Genomic DNA, 20,040 nt, shown 5'->3' on the forward strand with positions numbered 1-20,040 from the left:
TGCCCAACCAACAAAATAAACACAGCCATTTTCACCTTTGTGCCAATTCCCAGCATAAGCCAGTGCTGTTTACAATCAAAGCTGGCACTCTCCTCATTCAGTAAATACATGCTGGTTTTTTACACTTCACCAGTGCTAACGGAGTAGATCGTATCTTTCTAACAGACCACTGTGTCCCTTAGGTTTCCTAAAATACTCCTATTTTGAAGGTATTGTGTGGCAGGTATTTTTGAAATGGAAGTGAATTATATTCATTTTGTTTTAAAGGCTTTTCAAAATAAATATTTATTACCCATCAAAACAAATAGAAGAAGGATTATAACAAAATTAGGTTTTGAAATTGCTACAAAAGTCTACCACAAAGCACTCATTAGAATATTCCTTATAAAACTTTAAAAAAATCAATAAATCTAGAAACCCTGAATGATTCTTATAAAATGAGAAATCTAAAAGCAACCTAAATGCTCAATAACCAAGTGATGACTAAATTGAGGTATAGCCATGCAATGTAATTTTTTTAAAGTAATCTCTACCTCTAACATGGGGCTTGAACTCACAACCCCGAAGTTATGAATCCCATGCTCTATTGACAGAGTGTGCCAGGTGCCCCTGTAATATTTTTATTCACCAAAAATCATAAAGAGAAATGGCAGAAAGGAAGTATTTGCAATATGGTATGAAGTACAAATTACATGGAGATAGTATGTACATATGTGAACAGAGGCCACAGAAGTAATTATTCCAAAATGAAAACTTCCTCTGGGTGAGTGGTGAAGTTGTACTCCATTGACGGGAACACAGGGAGACAATGAGAATAGCAACAGGCTGAATTCCAAAGTGAGTGTGGAAATACTATGTTCTCTCCCCTCTTCATACCAACAAGGAGAGTCTCTGGGGTCAGACAAAGGAGGGAGGCAGGGCTGAGGATCTACCTTGTAGTAGTCATACAGTAGGCCCAGGGCAGCAGCACTGTCCTCATCACCGTTAATGCTCATCATCGCCTTGGTGGCCGCCGTCAAGGGATTCTCCAAATATGACTTCCAGGCTTCATCCTCACTGGTGTAGGCTCTTCTGGTATTGAATGGAGGGTCACTGGGCATGGGCACTAATGCCACCAGTCGTTTATTACTGGAAAATAAGAGAAGTGTGGGGTTCATTATCAGAGAAATGCTCCTTTTTCCACTAAAAATACATACATTAAATGGTTAATTTGTACTTCCCTAGAATGGAGAAGGGAAGTGGATGCCACACTGCATTTATGGAGCCCTGAGAAGTAATGATGGTCTTTACAAGGTTGGATAAGTAATGCAAGGTGATTCCCTCCACACTTGATTTTTCCTATTCTGTCATTCTAGGAGCCAAATCATTTTTATTTGACTGCTCTTTATTACTGAATATTAGAATGCATGTGACCCTGTGGGAAGCAGGACATTTAACTCTCTGAGTTGTAATTATACATACATAAATAAATATGTATAATATATTAAATGCAGTCAATACATTAGCAATTACCAAAAACTTTTATCTAGTTTAACCTACATTTGAAATTGCTTGCAAATTATAGGCCCATCCAAGTCTCTTAATTAAAAATGGCAGAAGCTATTTTGTAAGTAAGACATTGCTGATATGCTGCATGATAAGAATATGAAGCAACACACAGACTCTATATGAGAATTTTGTGTTGCCCCCAGGATCATATTGAAATGACACAGAAGCTCCAGGCTATAAAATCCTCATGGAGAGTGAGGAGAGTATCTAGAGAATTTTCAGTAGAAACAGAAAGGGGATGGAGTCATTTATCAATCCAAACCAAGCCAAACTTGGGTAAAGTAGCAATTGACAAGGCAATTTCTTGCAGAGGATGTGACAGTGACTCAAATACCCAAACACAGTGACAGTCCTCAGCAGGTCCCTGGGCCAGGACTAGAGGTGTTAAGTAAAGGAGCCTGGAGAGGCTTTGGCAATTGTTTCCTGGCCCTCTACTGTTTGTTCATTGAAAAAGAACCAAAATGTAACGATGACATATTGTAATTCAATAACCACTACAACTCTTAATAACATCATACAGACAAGTGACAGGACTGGTGAAGACAACACCTGAACTAATGAATGGAAACTGAGCCACCATGGGTCCTCTATGGTCACTCAGCTCTAACCTTTCCTTTCAGAGGAACCTTTCTGCTGACACTCCTATGGGACCTTCCAATGGGAGATGGTCTCTCAGCTCACTCTGTGATAAAGAACTGGTGTGCACTCTCGATAAAGACTGCATGGAAGGCCCTTTCTGTGCTGGCACAGTGCCATGCCTGTGTGAGGTCAGAAAATGACACTGTCATTGGTGGTAAGATCTATTAGGGAATGACACTGGGAAATCCACATTTAGTAGAGTGGAATTCTAGGCTAGATAGACTCCAGGCCCCTGACTTCAACTCTGTGCTGGTGTTTGGTGAAACTGTTTGGGAAGAAAGAGATGATAATGAGTTGCAAATGAAGTGGATTAAAAGGGTCTTAATAAGGTTTCTGGAAGTAAGGGGGGAAAACCCTGGTGGAAGGGTTTCCTGAGCATGAGGCCGTGAGGTGACATGGACTGGCAGTGGGTACTGGAAGTGAGTCCTTGCTCACCATTTACAGATACAGAAAACTTTGAGTTTCAGCTTTTTCATGCCTTAAATAAGGACAGCAACGCCCACCCTACCAGGCTCACAGTATGCCTGTGAGAAGCAAATAACATAATAGAGAAAATAGAGCTCTAAATTACATGGTGCTATACAAATAGCAGGTACAATGATGAATGCACAGTTCTTTGTTTCTATGAAGTTTCTGGTGCAACAATTTTTGGTGAAGTCAGTTATAGTTTAAAAGTGTTAAAGATAACCATGTTAGGGGGAAACTGAAGTTGTTCGCTTAGCAATACTCCTTAAGTATTTACCGCAAACTGGATAGGAGCCAGGCCTTATGCTAGTCATCAAGGATGCAGTGTGGCACAGGAAACAGATGTTGTCCCCCTGACCACATAGCCTATAACCAAGTGGAGAGACAGCACCACCATTACAAGAGCAAAGGTGAGAGAAAGGGAAATGGACAGTGCCATGAGGGTATATGACAGAGGGGACCAACCTAACTCGAGAATCAAAGAGGAGCTGAAGTTTCAACAAAGACCTAAAGGTAGGGATGTGGTGGTCCATGCTGAAATGGGTAGATGTGGAAAATATTTTGCAAACTGAAGGATGTTTGGGTAATTCGGAATAATGGAATATTTGACAAAAGGAGCACATTTCTATTCATTTTGGAATCAGCTAGAGAAATTTATACTATTCCAATCTAACAGTAAAATAGCATTTTCATGTTGTAAAAATTACTCATTTACATAGGATAGCGTTGGATTTGGGGACAGAAATGTTGGTGACATCCTAAGAGTCTATAAGTGGAAGAAATGAGGCCTCTGGGGAGAACCAAGACAGCAGAGATGGTAAACCCAGGTGTGGCAATGCCACCACCACCCCTTCTGCAGTTGTTCAACTGGGGCCATCCTGGGTGATTCCCCCATGTAGAGGGGGAGACAGCAAATTCTGAAACCCCATCTGTGCCCATGAGGGTCCAGCCATCATGCAGCCTTCCTAAAATGCTCATCCTACAGGAAGAAATGAGAGCTTCATGTTATTTGCAGTGACCTCATTATCGAAAAAGAATTGGATCTGATTCTCTTTGATGACTGAGAGAAGCATATATTGCTGGGGGAAAAGAAGGTGTTAATTACAACGCTGGCTAATTTCCAAAAGTCTGGCAGGAAGTGCCAGGCTGCAGGATAAGAGCCAACTCCTGGTTTGCATTTAGTGGTATCCTGATTCACTGGAGAGATTTTCTTCAAGTCTTCCTTCTTCAAGTCCCTACTCCTCCACCCTGCTGAGTCTTCTGGAGTGCCAATTTCATTGGTTCTTCGCACAAATGTTCAGTCATAAATTTAGATTCATCAGCCTTACCCCTATGATGAAATGGTTGATGAATCCTTACATGACCAGTGGAAAGAGATATTCTGGGAAAGTACAACTTGACTAGCTGTTTACTTTCACATTTTTGATGGCCAAAGGAGCTTTTATGCTCTTTTCTTTAACTGCATAATGACTCTGATTTTTTTTTTGGTTTTGGGTTTTTTTGTTTGTTTGTTTGTTTGTTTCATAAGCTATAATCTCTGGTACAGAGCATTGTTGAATAAAGCTTGGTTTAATAAAAAAAAATAATAATCTCTGGTACACTAAGCAAACGTGTACCTGTATAAAGACAGGAAAGTTTCACAGAGCAGATTTTACCAGAGTTTGGAACACATTCTGGAGCTAAGTTTCGTCAATCGATCTTTTGGAATGGCAGTTCTACTTCATCTCTGGTCAATTTTTTAAACATTCTTTTTGTAGTTTTAGGTATAGTATGTTCTGGGTAGCCTCAAACACAGAACTGTAAACAGCAGCATAAACTCGATCCCTGATCCTTTGGAGAAAAGTTTAGATTAACACCTAAGACCCATTCACAGCAAGGCTGTTTTAGGTCACACATACAACTTTGTGTTCTCCTTTTTTTCTTTAATCCACTACTTCACTTCGTGGATGTTGAGAAAACAGTTGAGAGATGAGTCATCAGCGGAAGTAGGGAAAGAGGTGGAACAGTCATGTGATTGAGATCACAACTCACAAATCAGGAAAAGCTCCAGATCTCTCCGCCAGAGGCAACCTACCATCCCCCCGTGAGCATTAGCAAGAGTCTAAGGCAGGAATGCTTTGCTAAGGAGAAGCCAATGAACAGTAGTGTACCAAGTCTTTACCTTCTAAAAATATGTGCAGTAATAGTCAATAAAACCAGACATAAATCTGTTCCACTTGGGACCACAAAACAAAAATGAGGGCATGACATATTCACACAAATTACCACTTTCAATCCATTTCTCATCATCCACTTCTTTTATACCTCCTAAAAGGTCACCGTTGGTTTTTGTGGGTTTTTTGTTTTATTTTGTTACTGTTGTTGGGGTGGTGGGGTGTCAATCCAGAGGGAGGATGGTATTAGAGTTGAATAAATCTCAGTTTTAATTTCAGTTTTGTCAATTGTTGAATTTGAATGAGTTACTTTCCTTCTCTGGGCTTCCTTCTTCATCTGTAACATGGTATCAATCTCTCATAGCTGTTATAAAGGAATAACTCAGATATTTATAAATAGTTCAATTAATAATAGTTGGAAGTATTACTTTAAGAATGATTCTATTCATCACCATTAATTCTATTAATTATTTTTATTTAGAAACAGTTATATTATTTTTCTGTTCAAAAATCCAATAGACTGTTCCCAGTTTTTAATCTCTTTGAATTTTCTCAGACTTTTCTTACTTCTGTAGAATCTTGCCTTGCCTGGCTTCCCAGACATTGTAGGAAGGTGGTTCTTCTCTGCAGCTCATCATTCTTTCCTAGTTTTTATTCCACCTCAACTCTCCTCCTATTCCTCTAATTCTGACAATCCTGGGGTCTTTGCTCTTTTGTCTCCATTGTTGATTCTTATGACTTTCATTGATTTTCTACCCTAATGACTAACATGTATATTGCCAGAGAGCCAGTTCTGCACTTTCTGCTCAGATGCTCTTAAACTAAACATATCCAAACTAAGCTAACCACCATTTCTCAGTTGGGCACTCCTCACCATCACCTCTGTCTCTGGTCGTCTAGAATCAAATCTTGTGTACTAGTTTAAAATACAGACTCTGGAGACATAAAATCTTGTGTACTAGTTTAAAACAGTCTGAAAAGACAAAAAAACAAACAAACAAACAAACAAAAAAAACACAGTCTGGAGACATAAATCCTGGCTGCACTACTTACTAGCTGTGTAACCCTGGACCAGTTAGTTCATCTTTCTGTATTATCAGTTTCCTAACTTGTAAAATTGGGATATACCCCCAAATGAAGTAGAATAATGATATCCTTAGTATTTTTGTCAGAATTAAACACAGACACAGTGTAAAAGCTGTGTACCCGTGAGCTACTGTTATTTCTCTTTGCCCTTTACACAGAGTCAATTACCATATTCCATCCTCATAGCTTTGGTCTTCTCTCTTCAGGCTTCTACCTAGTCTCCCTATCGTTCAAGTTTCCCCTCTTCAATCCAGATTGCAGCCCTGTGGAATAATCTTCCCAGAACATCTAAGTAGAAGTTATAGTTTCAAGAGTGATACAGGGAATGGGAGGAGCCATATTTTTCATGTTTTCATAAAATCAATTTATGATGTACTTGTAAAGTTGGTTGTGAGCTATAAAGTGCTACACAAATGTAGGCTGCCTTTATTTTAGGAAGTATAACTGTACATTTAACCAGCATTGATCATATATAAACTTTCTCTTACCTCCTAATTCTCACCAATTAAATTAAAGATTCATTCTTCTATTTTCCTTAAATTTGAGCTACAACACTAAGAAACCAAGCAGATTTACATAACAGACCAGAGGCAAAACAAGGGAAGACTAAAATCCAATCAGTAAAGGTCTAAAAGTCATGGGCCATTCTCCTACCCTGTTGTCCATCATCCTCAACAGTGACTTGAGTTGGGGACAAAATAATTTTTCCACTCGGGACAAGCCACATCCCTCTCTCTCAGAAGTGCAGCTTTTATATCATTCTCAGGATTTCATGTTATATCCTGTACTTCAATCTCCCCCTCCAAACCCCATTCTCATCTCTTTCTTGTTCTCTCTCTCACACACACAGACTTTATCATGAGATAATAGGAATTCTATTCTCCACATAGAATATTTTATCTTACACTCTGAGTGTTCAGCACTTGCGGTTTAGTCTTCCTCTATTTCAATAGCTTGAAGCTGATCTACTGTAGCTGATTCCTGGCATATAATTACTTTAGCTCCAGGGGTGGAGGTGATGCCATATTCAGACCCTAAACTTAAGAGTGAAGTTTCAAGAAGTGACAATTATTCTTTCTTTTGGAATCTTGGCATTTTCTCCATTAACAAAATAATACTTGCAAATAGAAACTGGTGAACCAATCATCCTAGCCAGGGTTAAAATCACTGTTTAAATGCCAATGATGTGGGATCCCTGGGTGGCGCAGCGGTTTGGTGCCTGCCTTTGGCCCAGGGTGCGATCCTGGAGACCCGGGATTGAATCCCACATCAGGCTCCCGGTGCATGGAGCCTGCTTCCCCCTCTGCCTATGTCTCTGCCTCTCTCTCTCTCTCTCTCTCTCTGTGACTATCATAAATAAATAAAAATTTTAAAAAAATAATAAAATAAATAAATAAATAAATGCCAATGATGTTAGTCATTCCACTGCTGTCTTCCTTCAGCAGTGAATATTCTCCTTTTGGTGCTTGCTAGAGGAAATCATAAGAGATAGCAGACAGCTTCCATGTTAGAACAAGAGTTGAAATTTATTAGGAAGTATCTACACTGAGCACTTGTTCTTAATGACTCTAACCTTAGCCTTTGACCTCATACATATAGAATTCGAGGAAAATGAAATGAATCCATGAGCCTCGGGTAATATTGATAATCTTCATATTAATGACAGTTATATATTTTAAAAAGAAAAGATCCGGGGATCCCTGGGTGGCTCAGCGGTTTGGCGCCTGCCTTTGGCCCAGGGTGTGATCCTGGAGACCTGGGATCAAGTCCCACCTCGGGCTCCCTGCATGGAGCCTGCTTCTCCCTCTGCCTGTGTCTCTGCCTCTCTCTCTCTCTCTCTGTCTATCATGAATAAATAAATAAAAACTTAAAAAAAAAAAAAGAAAAGATCCAATTAATTCAATATACATAATATGATGCCCTCCATCACGCAAAATGGATAGGTTTTAAAATTATAAACTTTAGTGAGGGTGCCTGGGTGGCTCAACGGGTTGTGTCTGCCTTCAGCTGAGGTCATGATTCCAGGGTGCTGGGATCAAACCCAGTGTCCATGGCTCAGTGGGAGCCTGTTTCTCCCTCTCCCTCTGCTGCTCCCCCTGCTTGTGCTCTCTCTCCATCAAATAAATAAAATATTTTGAAAAAAAATAAAAAACAAAAAAATCATAATAAACTGTAAAACAAAACTTATGTTTATTGAAAATAATAGTCTCACTTTATATATACTTATTGCCAAATATGCTGATTCACTGGTTGACGCTTATTACCTCTCTCTCCCTTCTCCTCCCTTCCTCCTTCCCCCGCCCTCCTGCACCTTTCTCTCTCTCTCATTGGTGTCCCAGCTTTGCTAGTGTCCTTAGTCCACCTAGTAAGTAATCCAGAACTGAGTCGGAGAGAATAAGGAAAATAACTAAGATATAGAAAAGGTAAAACACAGGGCACTAGAAACAACCATAAGGAGAAAGGTATTACAATTGGAAGTGGAAGGAAGAAGACAAGAAAGAATCACAAAGTAAAAAGATTTTGCAGAGACTCAATCTGTGCTAAACTAAAACTGGTTAACACGTGTTTGCCTGTAAATCAAAATTCAAAATGTTACCAGTGATCAAACGTGAGCTTTTATTTGCTTCTTTCTACTTTTACACTTTTCAAATAGTGTTCAATAATAAGTCACGCATACTTAGAGAGCACCCCCATATGCCAGATATGAGTTTTCTAAACCCTTAACATGGGTTAACCTTTTATTCTTTACGATAGCCTTAAAGTCAGGCAATGGTAATGATGCCCTTTGCACAGATGAACACACTGAGCAGAAAGTGCTAAGTAATCTGCCCAAGGTCACATAGCAATAAGCTCAGAACTGCATCCCAGAGGGTGAGCTCTTAAGCATCCTTCCTTTCTGCCTATTCTTGACTATGCTGTACTTTCATAATCAGAAAAAAAAAAAATAAAGTCACTTGAAAAGAAGGAACGAGAAAAGAGTCTGGATACAAGAGTCCAAAATCACAAGGGATTTCTTACATGGAAGGAAATGAGAGGATGTCCGAATTCAGAGTACTAGAAAAATTGTGCAAAAGGGAAGTCTATAAGGTTCTTGAAAATAAAGACAACATGTTTAAATTACTTGTAGAATTCCAAGGTACTAAAACATTCTGCAGGCTCCATATCATATTAAGCAACACAAATAAATTGGGGGGTGGGTAGAGGAAGGGTAGTAACTCCTTAATTCATCTTCAGTATGACATAGATAGAGGCCATCTGTTTTTAAATATCCTGTGAAAAATGTCAAAAACCTGAGATGACAGAAATGTAAATAGTTAGAATATATTAGATATACTATATTTAGATAGCAACCAAAACTACAATTTTTAAAGGAAAAAGTCATTTTTAAACTAACTTCATTTTACAAATTAAAAAAAAGAATCAATTGTTGAGGATCTTACCATGCTCAAATCTCTAGCAGATAAAACAAAATACAAAAGTCTCTTTAAAGGCTGCAGGACAGACTCCTATCTCAAATCATTCCATGCATGTACTTCTATCTCAAAGATTTCCCTGAAGTGAGAGAAGTAACCATGTATATAACCAATGTCGAAATAGAAATTTTAGTGCAATTCTAAAAAATAGAAAGCAAAAGAGTTTGGAATGGAGGAGAAACCAAAATCAAGAAGACTGCACCCCAACTCTGGGGCAAGAGGGATTGATGTGAAAGTGAGAACTGGTTTTCCCACTGAGCCCAGAAAACTGTAACACAGAGCCTTTGGCATCCATGACCAAGCCAGTTCCTACATGGTGTATCCAGAGGAACTAGATGCAGCATTCAACATTTGCTTTTTTTTTTTTTTTGAGTGAGCCAGGTAGTAGAAGGGGTGCAGACGGAAAGGGAGAAAGAATCTTAAGCAGACTCTACATCTGGTGCCGAGCCTGACACAGGGCTCAATCTCACAACCCTGAGATCATGACCTGAGCCAAAATCAAGAGTTGGACGCTTAGCTGACTGAGCCACTCACGCACCCCAATGTTTACTTCTTAAATACAGAAGAAGTTTGCCTTTGGGGGGCCCTAGGACAAGAGAGAGAAATAATTCGATGAAATGCCTAGAGTAACTTCAAAGTACCAAATGGGAACAAAGATAAAAAATTCAGCCTAAATCAGGAAAATCCTCTAATGTGTTCAATTCCCACTTTACCCCCTTGGACCTCACTTGTACACACAAAGAGTACTCTTCCAGGTACCCTCAGCACCTGTGGGCCACTCCTTCCACTAAAGAGAACAGCCCACCCTGGGAAGAGTGAGCTTCACTCAGCTAACAAACACCACCAGCTCTGAAAGGTAAGTAGTCACACTCTTCACCTTTAATAGGAGAACTAACAATCACCAGATATTTAAGGAAACCTAACATGAATGAAAGAGAACTCCAACAGCTTACTGATGAGGAAAATAATTAATGTTGGATATTAAAAAATAATGTTAAAAAAAGATAATGCATCTACAAAGTAAATGTAGGAGACTATGAAAAGGAAATAACCATACAAGATACAGAATTTCAGGAATCAAAAAAAAATTCTATGAGGGTTAGAGCAAAAAAATTAATAACCTGGGAGAACAAGGAAAGGAATTTTGCCAATTTTTTTTTTTAAAAAGGGAACTATGAGATGTAGTTTAAAACCATAAAGAATAGATTTGGGAAAAAAAATTAAAAAAAAAAAAAAAGAATAGATTTGGGGGCATAATGTTCAATTAACAAGAGTTACAGAAGAAAGCAATGACGATGATGAAAATGAAAAATAAATAATCAGAAATAATAGAAGAAAATGTTCTCCAGCTTTAGAAAAACTTTAGCCTTGAGAATGAAAGGCTCCAGAGTACTGGAAAGGATAATAAAAATAAACACATCTGTCCATATCCTGCAAAACTTCTTTGTTAAAAATTAAATGGAAAATGCTACAAACGGAAAAAGAACTAAGTAACTTTCAAAAAAAAAAAAAAACAAGAAACAGTCAACTAACTTTTCGTCTATATCACTAAATTCTGCAAGAGAAGAGACAGGAATCTGAATGTGGAACTGTGAACACAGCAAAAAAGAAAGATCAATTCTGTGTGATGGCAAATTCTGTGTGATGGCAAAATAAAGACATGTTTGGTCATGAGAGGATTCAAAATCTATTCTACTCATACATCACTTTTTAAAGAATGATTCCTCATTTTAAGGTGAAAACAGTCATAGGTAGTGAAGAAAAGTGACACAGCAATCAGTATCAAGTTAGTAAAATGTTAAATTCATTGTAAATAATTTCAGATCACAGAAATAAAATTTATACTACTAAGAAAGGACTGTTAAGAATAATACCAAATGGTGTATGGAAATGTTGAATCACTAACTTGTACCTGAAACTATTACACTGTAGGTTAACCAACTAGAATTTAAATAAAAATTTTAAAAAGAAATTTATCTGAGAAAACTCTCATTTTAATCATTTCATCAGTTTGGATTATTAGAGGCAGTATTCATTTTGCTAAGAGAAAAAGAATAATACCAAATTTAAAGGAAATATCCGAGAAGTAATAGGAGAGTAACTATTTGAAAAGTATACTGAAAATCTTGCTTTGTATAGAGGACCAGTAATGGATAATGGTTCATTCTTGATACTGATAGAAACTATAACTTTAAATATGTTTATTAAAAACTCCATGATTACAATTACCAGGATAAAGATAAGATGTAGAAATTTTATAACAGCAATTCTCATAACATGGTCTGCAAACCCCTGGGGTCTCTTAGATATTTCAGGGATTCAAGAGGTCAAAATCATTTTCGTAATAATACTAAGACACTTTTTGTCTTATTCACTCTGTTGACATTGGCACTGATGGTACAAAGCTAATGGTGGGTAAAAGTTTTCACTCCTGACATGAATCAAGTCACTGACATTGAGTCATTGTGTTCTTACTGACACATATTCACAATAAAGACAAACCAAGCAAACAAACAAGCAAAAGTACTACTTGGGAATGTCCTTGATGAAGCAGTATGAAATATTAATTTTATTAATTTCAAACTCTGGATACACATCTTTCTAATATTCGTTGTGGGAACATGGACAATACCTACAAAGCATTTCTGCCCACTGAGGAACAATGATTGCCTCAAGGAAAAGCATTTGCGCAATTGTTTGAGTGGAAGCTGAACTAGCTGCTTTTTTTTCACAACTGAACTTTTACATTAAAGAGACAGGGGGCACCTGGTGGCTCAGGGGTTGAACGTCTGCCTTCAGCTCAAGTTGTGATCCCAGGGTTCTGGGATAGAGTCCGGCATCGGGCTCCCCGTGAGCAGCCTGCTTCTCCCTCTGCGTGTGTCTCTGCCTCTCTCTCTGTGTCTCTCATGAGTAAATAAATAAAATATTAAAAAAAAAAAAAAAAAAAGACCAACGAACTATGCTTTCAAACTTGAGTGTCTGGCTAACATCTTCTCAAAAAGAAACCAAGTGTGACTCCGTCACTTCAAGGAAAACAACTGGCAGTATTTGTCGCCAATGATAAAATTTGAGCTTTCAAACCAAAATTATAATTTTTAAAAACTTGCATCCACCATTACTGATACGCTTCCTAAGAGATAAGGATTTCCAAAGAGATCGATGGAGATATTAACAGATGTGATTTTTTATTAATGTATCATGAAACATGTTAACATTTGGAAGATCTGAATAACTTAGTCAACCAATATTACCAAATACCAACACATGACATTATGAAATCACACACATGTAAAATATCCATTCAAAGCACAAGACAAACCTAGGGACTGTAATGTCACAGAAAGTTCACTGCATGATTTTGGTTTCCACACTGCAACTAACCTTTAAAAAGAAATCACTTGTCAAATTTTGAGACCAAATCAAAGAATATCTACATTGTCTGGAAAGGCTATAAAAAATGCTTTCTTTTTCTAACTATCAGTGTAAAGCTGGACTCTGTTCATACACTTCAAACAAAATAACATTTTGCAACAAACTGAATGAAGCAGATGAGAACCCAGCCTTCATCTATTAAGCCAAGAATTAAAGAGAATTGCAAAACGTAAAACAATACCACTCTTCTCACTAAATTCTTTTTTCAGATTATTTAATTTTTCACTTTATGTTAATACGTATTAGGTATATAATTATTATTTTAATTAAGACGTAAATATATCTTTAAAAATTGCTCATCTTTAATTTCTAAAATGGAAGGCTCAACATGTATCTATTTACAATCCACACAAACAGTCTTTTCAGGGACTTCAATAATTTAAGAGTGTAAAGGGATTCTGAGAACAAAACATTTGAGAACTGCTATTCTAGAGAATTGCTATAGAAAAATAACAGTAAAAGAAATATCTTTCAATGAAAAAATAAGAATAAAAATGATGATATAGCACAGGGATAATAAGAACCTATATATCAGCAATTACAATAGTGAAAATGATTTAACCTTGCCTTTAAAAGACAGATGCTTTCAAAATGAATTTTAAAAGAGAAAGCTCCCATGATACATAAGAAATTTTTAAGCTCCCATGATACATAAGAAAATTGACACTGTATTGGGCCATTAAACAAGACTGTCTATTTCAAAGAATTCTTATAATATCAACATAATTAAATTCTAAATCAACAAAAAAGATGGATTCTAAATGCTCTACAATTAAAAATTACAAAACACTCTTCCAAATATTCACAGGTTAAAAAATAGCTCTTAAAAGAAATTTTTAAAAATTAAAACTAAATGATAAAATACACCCTATACATTGTGAGATATACATAAATGGGCACCTAAAGGTAAAAACATTTTTTAGCTTTGAATGCTTTTATCAGAAATGAATAAAAGCCAAAAGTTAAAGAGCAAAGTATACATATTAGAAAAAAAAGAATTGAACTACTCCAAAGAAAGAAGAATCTACTAAAGATAAAACAAATTAAGACATAAAAAGGACAAATTAAATCAAAAGTCAGTTCTTTGAAATGACAAAGAAAACTAACAAACTGGCAAGACAGTCAAATTTTAGAGAAGAAAAGAAGACATCATTTCAGATGCAGTACACCTAAAAGTTTCTGAGTTCCTTAGTACTAATACATTTAAAAACTTAGACAAAATGGAAATACTTCTAGAAAAAATATAATCAAAACTGATTCAATTATTTGGAAAGAGGAAAAGTTAACTTTACAGTAGAGAAACTTGTCAGCTGCTACTTAGCCAAGTCATGAAGGTTGACATCACTAATGATGTCATTCACATGCTGACATGATGCGACAAGGACACTTCACCTCTGCGGTGTTCTTTTCTAAAAATCCGTAACTCCAGGCTAATTATGAAAAAAACCTCAGACACACCCAGATGGAGGGGCATTCTGCTAAGTAACTGATTATTGATGACTATCCTATTACAGTGTTTAATCAAGTAAGTGTGTGAGTCAATAAATAAGGAAATAAGGTCATGAGCTAGAAAAATAAAATTAAAACAATGAACATTTGCAGATGGAACTGTCAGTGATTTGTCTCTATTTAGATTTTATTTAATATTGTTTATGCAACTAAATATAAATGAAAGAAAAGACCATCCAAGCTGATAGACAAGTACTGGATTGAAGGAATTAGCTTAAAAGAACTAATAAGCTGGGCATATTCTTCTCTGTGGCATCCAGAATTCTTGATCTTCCTTTCTCTGCTTCACACATAAAGGCTGGTCACAGCAACCTTTATTTGACTCGTCGCTCTAAAGCATGAGGCTTCTACTGTGCGCCTTTCCCTCTTCACCCCAATGGAAAAACTCCCTCTGATTCCTTTTAAGAATAGATTTCTATTCTGTGAACCCTCCCAATTTGTGACCAAAAGGTCTACTTAGAAGAGAGATGGAATTTTAAAAAGCATCTCATATTTTGTGCAAAATATCAGCCAGCTCTTCCTTTCTTCCTTCCATCTTTCTTCCTTCCAGTAATCTTATCACCAGAGCTTCTACTAGAAACCAACAAAAATCTAATCCCAGTGCTCTCATTTGAGGACTTTTTTTCATAATAGGCTCCAATCCTTAGATACAGGAGAACAGGTCTAAAGATGTAACAGAAAATTGTATCGTGGAAGGCACGTATTTCATACACAGAGGCACTTCTTTCATAAACCTCGAAATTAAGACATTGATTGACATTGACTGAAAGCCAACTATGTGCTGGTATCGCTGTAACTACTGGAATACAGTGATAAAAAGGCACAGACTCAGTCTTTGCCTTGGTGAAGCTTTTGCAGATGAGTACACCACTGCAGATTTGACAAGTGCTAATGAAGAAAAAGCACAGGGCGCTATAAAAGAATTATGTCATGTGGATCCTGTGCTGGCCTCCAGTTCACCGTCCTCCATAATGATCAAGGGCCCACTGCCAGCTCTGAAATCTATCGTGATATCTGTGTGAAGGCATGGACTGCTGCTAGCCAATCATTACACATGGCAGGACTACTAGGACAGGCCCAGTCCTGGAAGGCAGGGGACTCCTCTTATGGCTGACTTTGGCTTAAAGATTCCCCAGTGAGGGGATCCCTGGGTGGCTCAGTGGTTTAGCGCCGCCTTCAGCCCAGGGTGTGATCCTGGAGACCGGGGATCAAGTCCCATGTCGGGCTCCCTGCATGGGGCCTGCTTCTCCCTCTGCCTATGTCCCTGCCTCTCTCTCTCTCTCTCTCTCTGTCTCTGTGTCTCTCATGAATAAATAAATAAAATCTTAAAAAAAAAAAAAAAAAGACTCCCCAGTGGCCTTGCTGAACCTTCCTTAGAATACAGGGGAATCAAGCAGCCCGGGTGGCTCAGTTGTTTAGCGCCGCCGGACATGACCCTGGAGACCCAGGATCGAGTCCCACGTCGGGCTCCCTGCATGGAGCCTGCTTCTCCCTCAGCCTTGTGTCTCTGCCTCTCTCTCTCTCCTCTCTGTGTATTCTCATGAATAAATAAATAAAATCTTAAAAAAAAAAAAAAAAAAAAAGAATACAGGGGAGTCTTGAGGGTTTCCACTCAACACACCTTGCCGCTCTCCTTCACTGGGGGCCAGATGTCCTTGAGGGTCTGAGAGCCCTTCCCATCACTGCCAGCTTCCTCTCCCATGTTTTCTCACAGGTGGTTGCCCTAATGAAATTCTTACAGGCTCAATTCCATCTTTGAACCTTCATCTCAGAGAGTGCAAACACAGGCCCTAGTTTAGATTGAGATGAGCTATTTAGGATTGGGTTACTGGGGAACTAAGACTCTGGGGTGTCTGGGTCAGTGTCCGACTCTTGATTTTGGCTCAGGTCATGATTTCAATGTCAGGAGATGGAGCCCCACATCAAGATTCTCTCTGTCCCAGGGTGCTTGAGTGGCTCAGTCATCAAGCATCTGCCTTCACCCTAGGTCATGATCTCGGTTTCCAGGGATAGAGCCATGTGTCATCAAGCTCCCTGCTCAGGGGGAGTCTGCTCCCTCTCTCTCTGTCCCTCGATCTCTCTCAAATAAATAAATAAAATCTAAAAAAAAAAAAAAAAAAAAGATTCTCTTTATCCCTCTGGTCCTCTCAACTCTGTACTTTCTCTCTTTTTAGAAACAAAAAAAAAAAAAGTGAGACTCGAAGGAAGAGAAATCAGTCAGATGGAAAAAAAAAAAGGAAAAGGAAAGGTGAAGAGGGCATTGCAGGAATAGCATATGTAAGGTCCCTGAAGCAGGATGGACCTTCTCCCAGTCAAGGAACTAACTCAAGGGCAGTATAACTGGACCACAGCATTTCAACAAGGAAGAAAGCAGGCAAAGGCCAGATTATGCAGGGACTTATCATTTAATTCAAGAATTTTAAACTTTCTTCTAGGTGGATGGGCTAGGTAGACAGGGTCTTCAGCAACAGAACAACCTGATCAAATGTGTGTTTTGCAAAGATCACTGGAGCTGCAGTAAATGGATCAAAAAGAAAAGAGGGTGCTAGGAAATCAAGACCACTGAAATGGTCCAGCAAAGAGATAAAGGATTAATCTGAACCTAACAGGAAAAATCTGACATAACATGTGAATTAGTTCATATTCTTCAAAATTAACAGAAATACTCAATGGTAAAAACGTTAGACTACACCTTATCCTTAATAGATAAGGAAATAGATTACAGACTCATAAATGTTACACACGGAAGTAATGTGAAAGCCTATGCAAAGTCCACACTACACACACTGATAACGCAAGATGTTCCTCCTCTAAAACAAAATAGAGAAACTACGTAGGCTTTACTCTATAATAAACTTCACCTAAAATAAAAATGCTGGAAATAAGAAAAACCATGAAACTTTGGTTTGCCTCATTAGAATTTTTTAAGATTTTATTTATTTATTCATGAAAGACACAGAGGGAGAGAGAGGCAGAGACACAGGCAGGGGGAGAAGCAGGCTCCATGCAGGGAGCCTGACATGGTACTCGATCCCAGGTCTTCAGGATCAGGCCCTGGGCTGAAGGCTGCACTAAACCGCTGAGCCACCCAGGCTGCCCACCTCATTAGAATTTAGATGGGCTTCTGAGAACACTATGAGAAAAATAAGAACCAATTACTTGTTTATCTTCTTCTGGAAAATTATCAGAAACACTCAGTTATTCCTCTGTGCTTGAAGTTTTAAAAGATTCTCTAATTTTACATTTGTACATGTTATGTGAATGAATAGGAATATGCATATATATATATATATATATATATATATATATATATATATATACACACTTGTATCTTTACATACACACACTTTGGGGTGTGGCATGTGTGATGTAGGTAAAGGGGAGGAGTGCAGAAAGCAGTAGCAGGAAAACCAAATCAAGAAAGGCACAAAAAAACACTGTGTATAATACAACTACACTGTGCATTTATGTAAATTATGTGTGTGTATAAAATTATATACATTTAAAGAAATTTTAAAAGAATGAAGGAAGGAAAAAGAAGAGTAAGGAAAAGAAAAGAAGAGTGGGAAAAAAGGATGGAGAGAAGTAGGAAGGAAAGGGACTGAAGGAATTTCTCTTGGAATAAACAATGTTGGGGCAAGCAGATGAGGGTTTTTATTTCATCTGTGTGTCTGTGTAGTTAGATCCTTACTTGAGACCATTACTATAAACTCCAGACAATTTTTAAATGCAGTTTAGTATTCAATCACACATATTAAAATATAGAAGAATATGTAAATAAATCTTTAATTTGTTCTTGGATTTGGGAAGAATTTGTTGAACACAGAAACAATGGAAGAATCCATGAAGAAAAAACAGATAACTCTGACCACTTAAACATTAAAAGTGTGTAAGAATGTCAAGTTAAACACATAGAAGTGAGGCTGTAATACAAATTCCCTCTCATAAGACCTAACAAAAATGAGGAAAAAATAGCATATCTGTGTGTGTCAAAATTTCATCAGTGAAGGAGCATGATGCCATGTCACACAGTCCAACAGATGGTGCTTAAAGTGAAGAAACAGAAGGTTTTGGTACCAATGTGCCTCACACAGAGCAATACAGGAGACAGAAATTAAAGCACCAAATTATGGAACATTCTCACTAATATTTCCTAGGTAAGCCCAAGGACAGATGAATAACAGCTTGGGAAAATCTTTTGAGATAAATTATTACTCCCACCATCAGACTTTACCAGAAATGAAAAGGACTTGGGGTCTTTCTCATCTAGGAGAAAAGAGGAAAAGAATGAGCTCAACCATGATACATAATGTGATTGGTTAAGAGTGAATCATTCAGTACTGAAGGGCCATTGATGGAAAGATAGTAAGTTGTTTCAGTGACTTGCAGGGAGGTACTAGCAGAAATACCTAAGATGAAGATCAGCAGCGTGCCAAATGGTTATGTTCTTATGACCAAACACATGAGGAGAGACTGGAACTCAGGTGGAGCTCCACTAAGGGAAGAGGAGACTGTGTGGGTGCTACTGCGGGGTGCCCTAGCAAGTATACTTTTGTAATGGGAAAAGCCAATGGAAGTTTAATAAATGATAATTAGGAGGGAAGAGATACTAGAGAGTTCAAAGAGAGCATGCTATATTACAGACAAAGCACAAAATCACAGTGGCTAAACCCACATTATGAATAAAGGGGATCATTTTGAGCCTGGAAGCTCTAGAACATCTAGGACTCTGCTGACACGCCAACTCTCCTGCTAACCACGTGACAAAATCAGTGTGAATAAGCAAGGTGTTGGTAAATCCAAGGTTAGCCTTACCTCCCCTCCCTAGAGTCACTGCTGCAGGAAAATGTGCGGTTCTGTTCCTTGACGTCAACCATGTTATGCAGATGCTATAGCCAAATCTGTGCTAAGCCAATTAGAAATAGAGGTGGGGTTGTAGGAGACATAAAGCTTTCTAGGAATTGTAGCTGCTTAATTACAATGCTTGTGAAGCTTGTAACAAACTACTTCAAACATACCTGAAAGTCTGAAGAAAAGACAAACGTCAGTAATTTTCATATTAGCCGACCCTCTATGAAAACCTCATCTTGTCTGTCTTGTTGCTAAGGAAAGTGGGCATTTTAAAAAATTACACAGATTCCTCAACAAATGTTAGAATTCTGCCCAATAAAAAAGTCCTACAGAGCTCAATCAAATACAGTGCACACTCTGATTTCTTTGACAGGAAGAAGTCACTGGACTGCTAGTCAGCACAGTCTTTTATCCCGGTGGCTTTTGTGACTTGCTGACATTATCGTGGCAGCTGTCTGGAGCCTCTCTGTCAACTTTGTTGTCCTGGGGGCTCTGGTCTAGCCAGAGGGGTTAGGTTGAATGGAAGAAGAAATCGCTGATAAATATTCCCAGAAGTGAAGAGGAACTTAGCAGAAATGGAAACAAAATGGTAGATAAATTCAGCAAGATTCTTTGAAGGAGGGAAAACTGGAGAAGAGGCAGAGAGACTATTAAAAGCTCTAGCTGAAGTTTCTGACAATTTTCCACTATGAATTACTAACAATGGTGCCAACATTTTCAGGTACCCTTTCCTTTTAACCCAAGTGGCTATCGGGAGTGAGAATGCAAATGAGAGACATGAACAGCTAGGATGACTTTCTTTGGCAGAAGCAGAGGCCCCAGTACTCCCTGGCCACATAGGGAACCGACCTAATACCAAAAGACCCCCCACACACACCAGAAAA

At 38.1% G+C, this 20,040-nt stretch overlaps 1 protein-coding gene across 3 annotated transcripts in view; it reads right to left on the reverse strand.

The window, feature by feature from the left end:
* Positions 1–20,040, reverse strand: part of GRHL2 (grainyhead like transcription factor 2) — a 160,829-nt gene that overhangs the window by 110,021 nt on the left and 30,768 nt on the right. For all 3 annotated transcript variants that reach the window (XM_041769136.1, XM_041769135.1, XM_041769137.1), the window contains exon 2: positions 933–1,128. In XM_041769136.1, the coding sequence (XP_041625070.1) occupies positions 933–1,128 (196 nt within the window). The remainder of the gene's footprint in view (positions 1–932; positions 1,129–20,040) is intronic.

This window comes from Vulpes lagopus, chromosome 9 (genome assembly GCF_018345385.1).
Source record: "Vulpes lagopus strain Blue_001 chromosome 9, ASM1834538v1, whole genome shotgun sequence".
NCBI classification, from domain to species: domain Eukaryota; kingdom Metazoa; phylum Chordata; class Mammalia; order Carnivora; family Canidae; genus Vulpes; species Vulpes lagopus.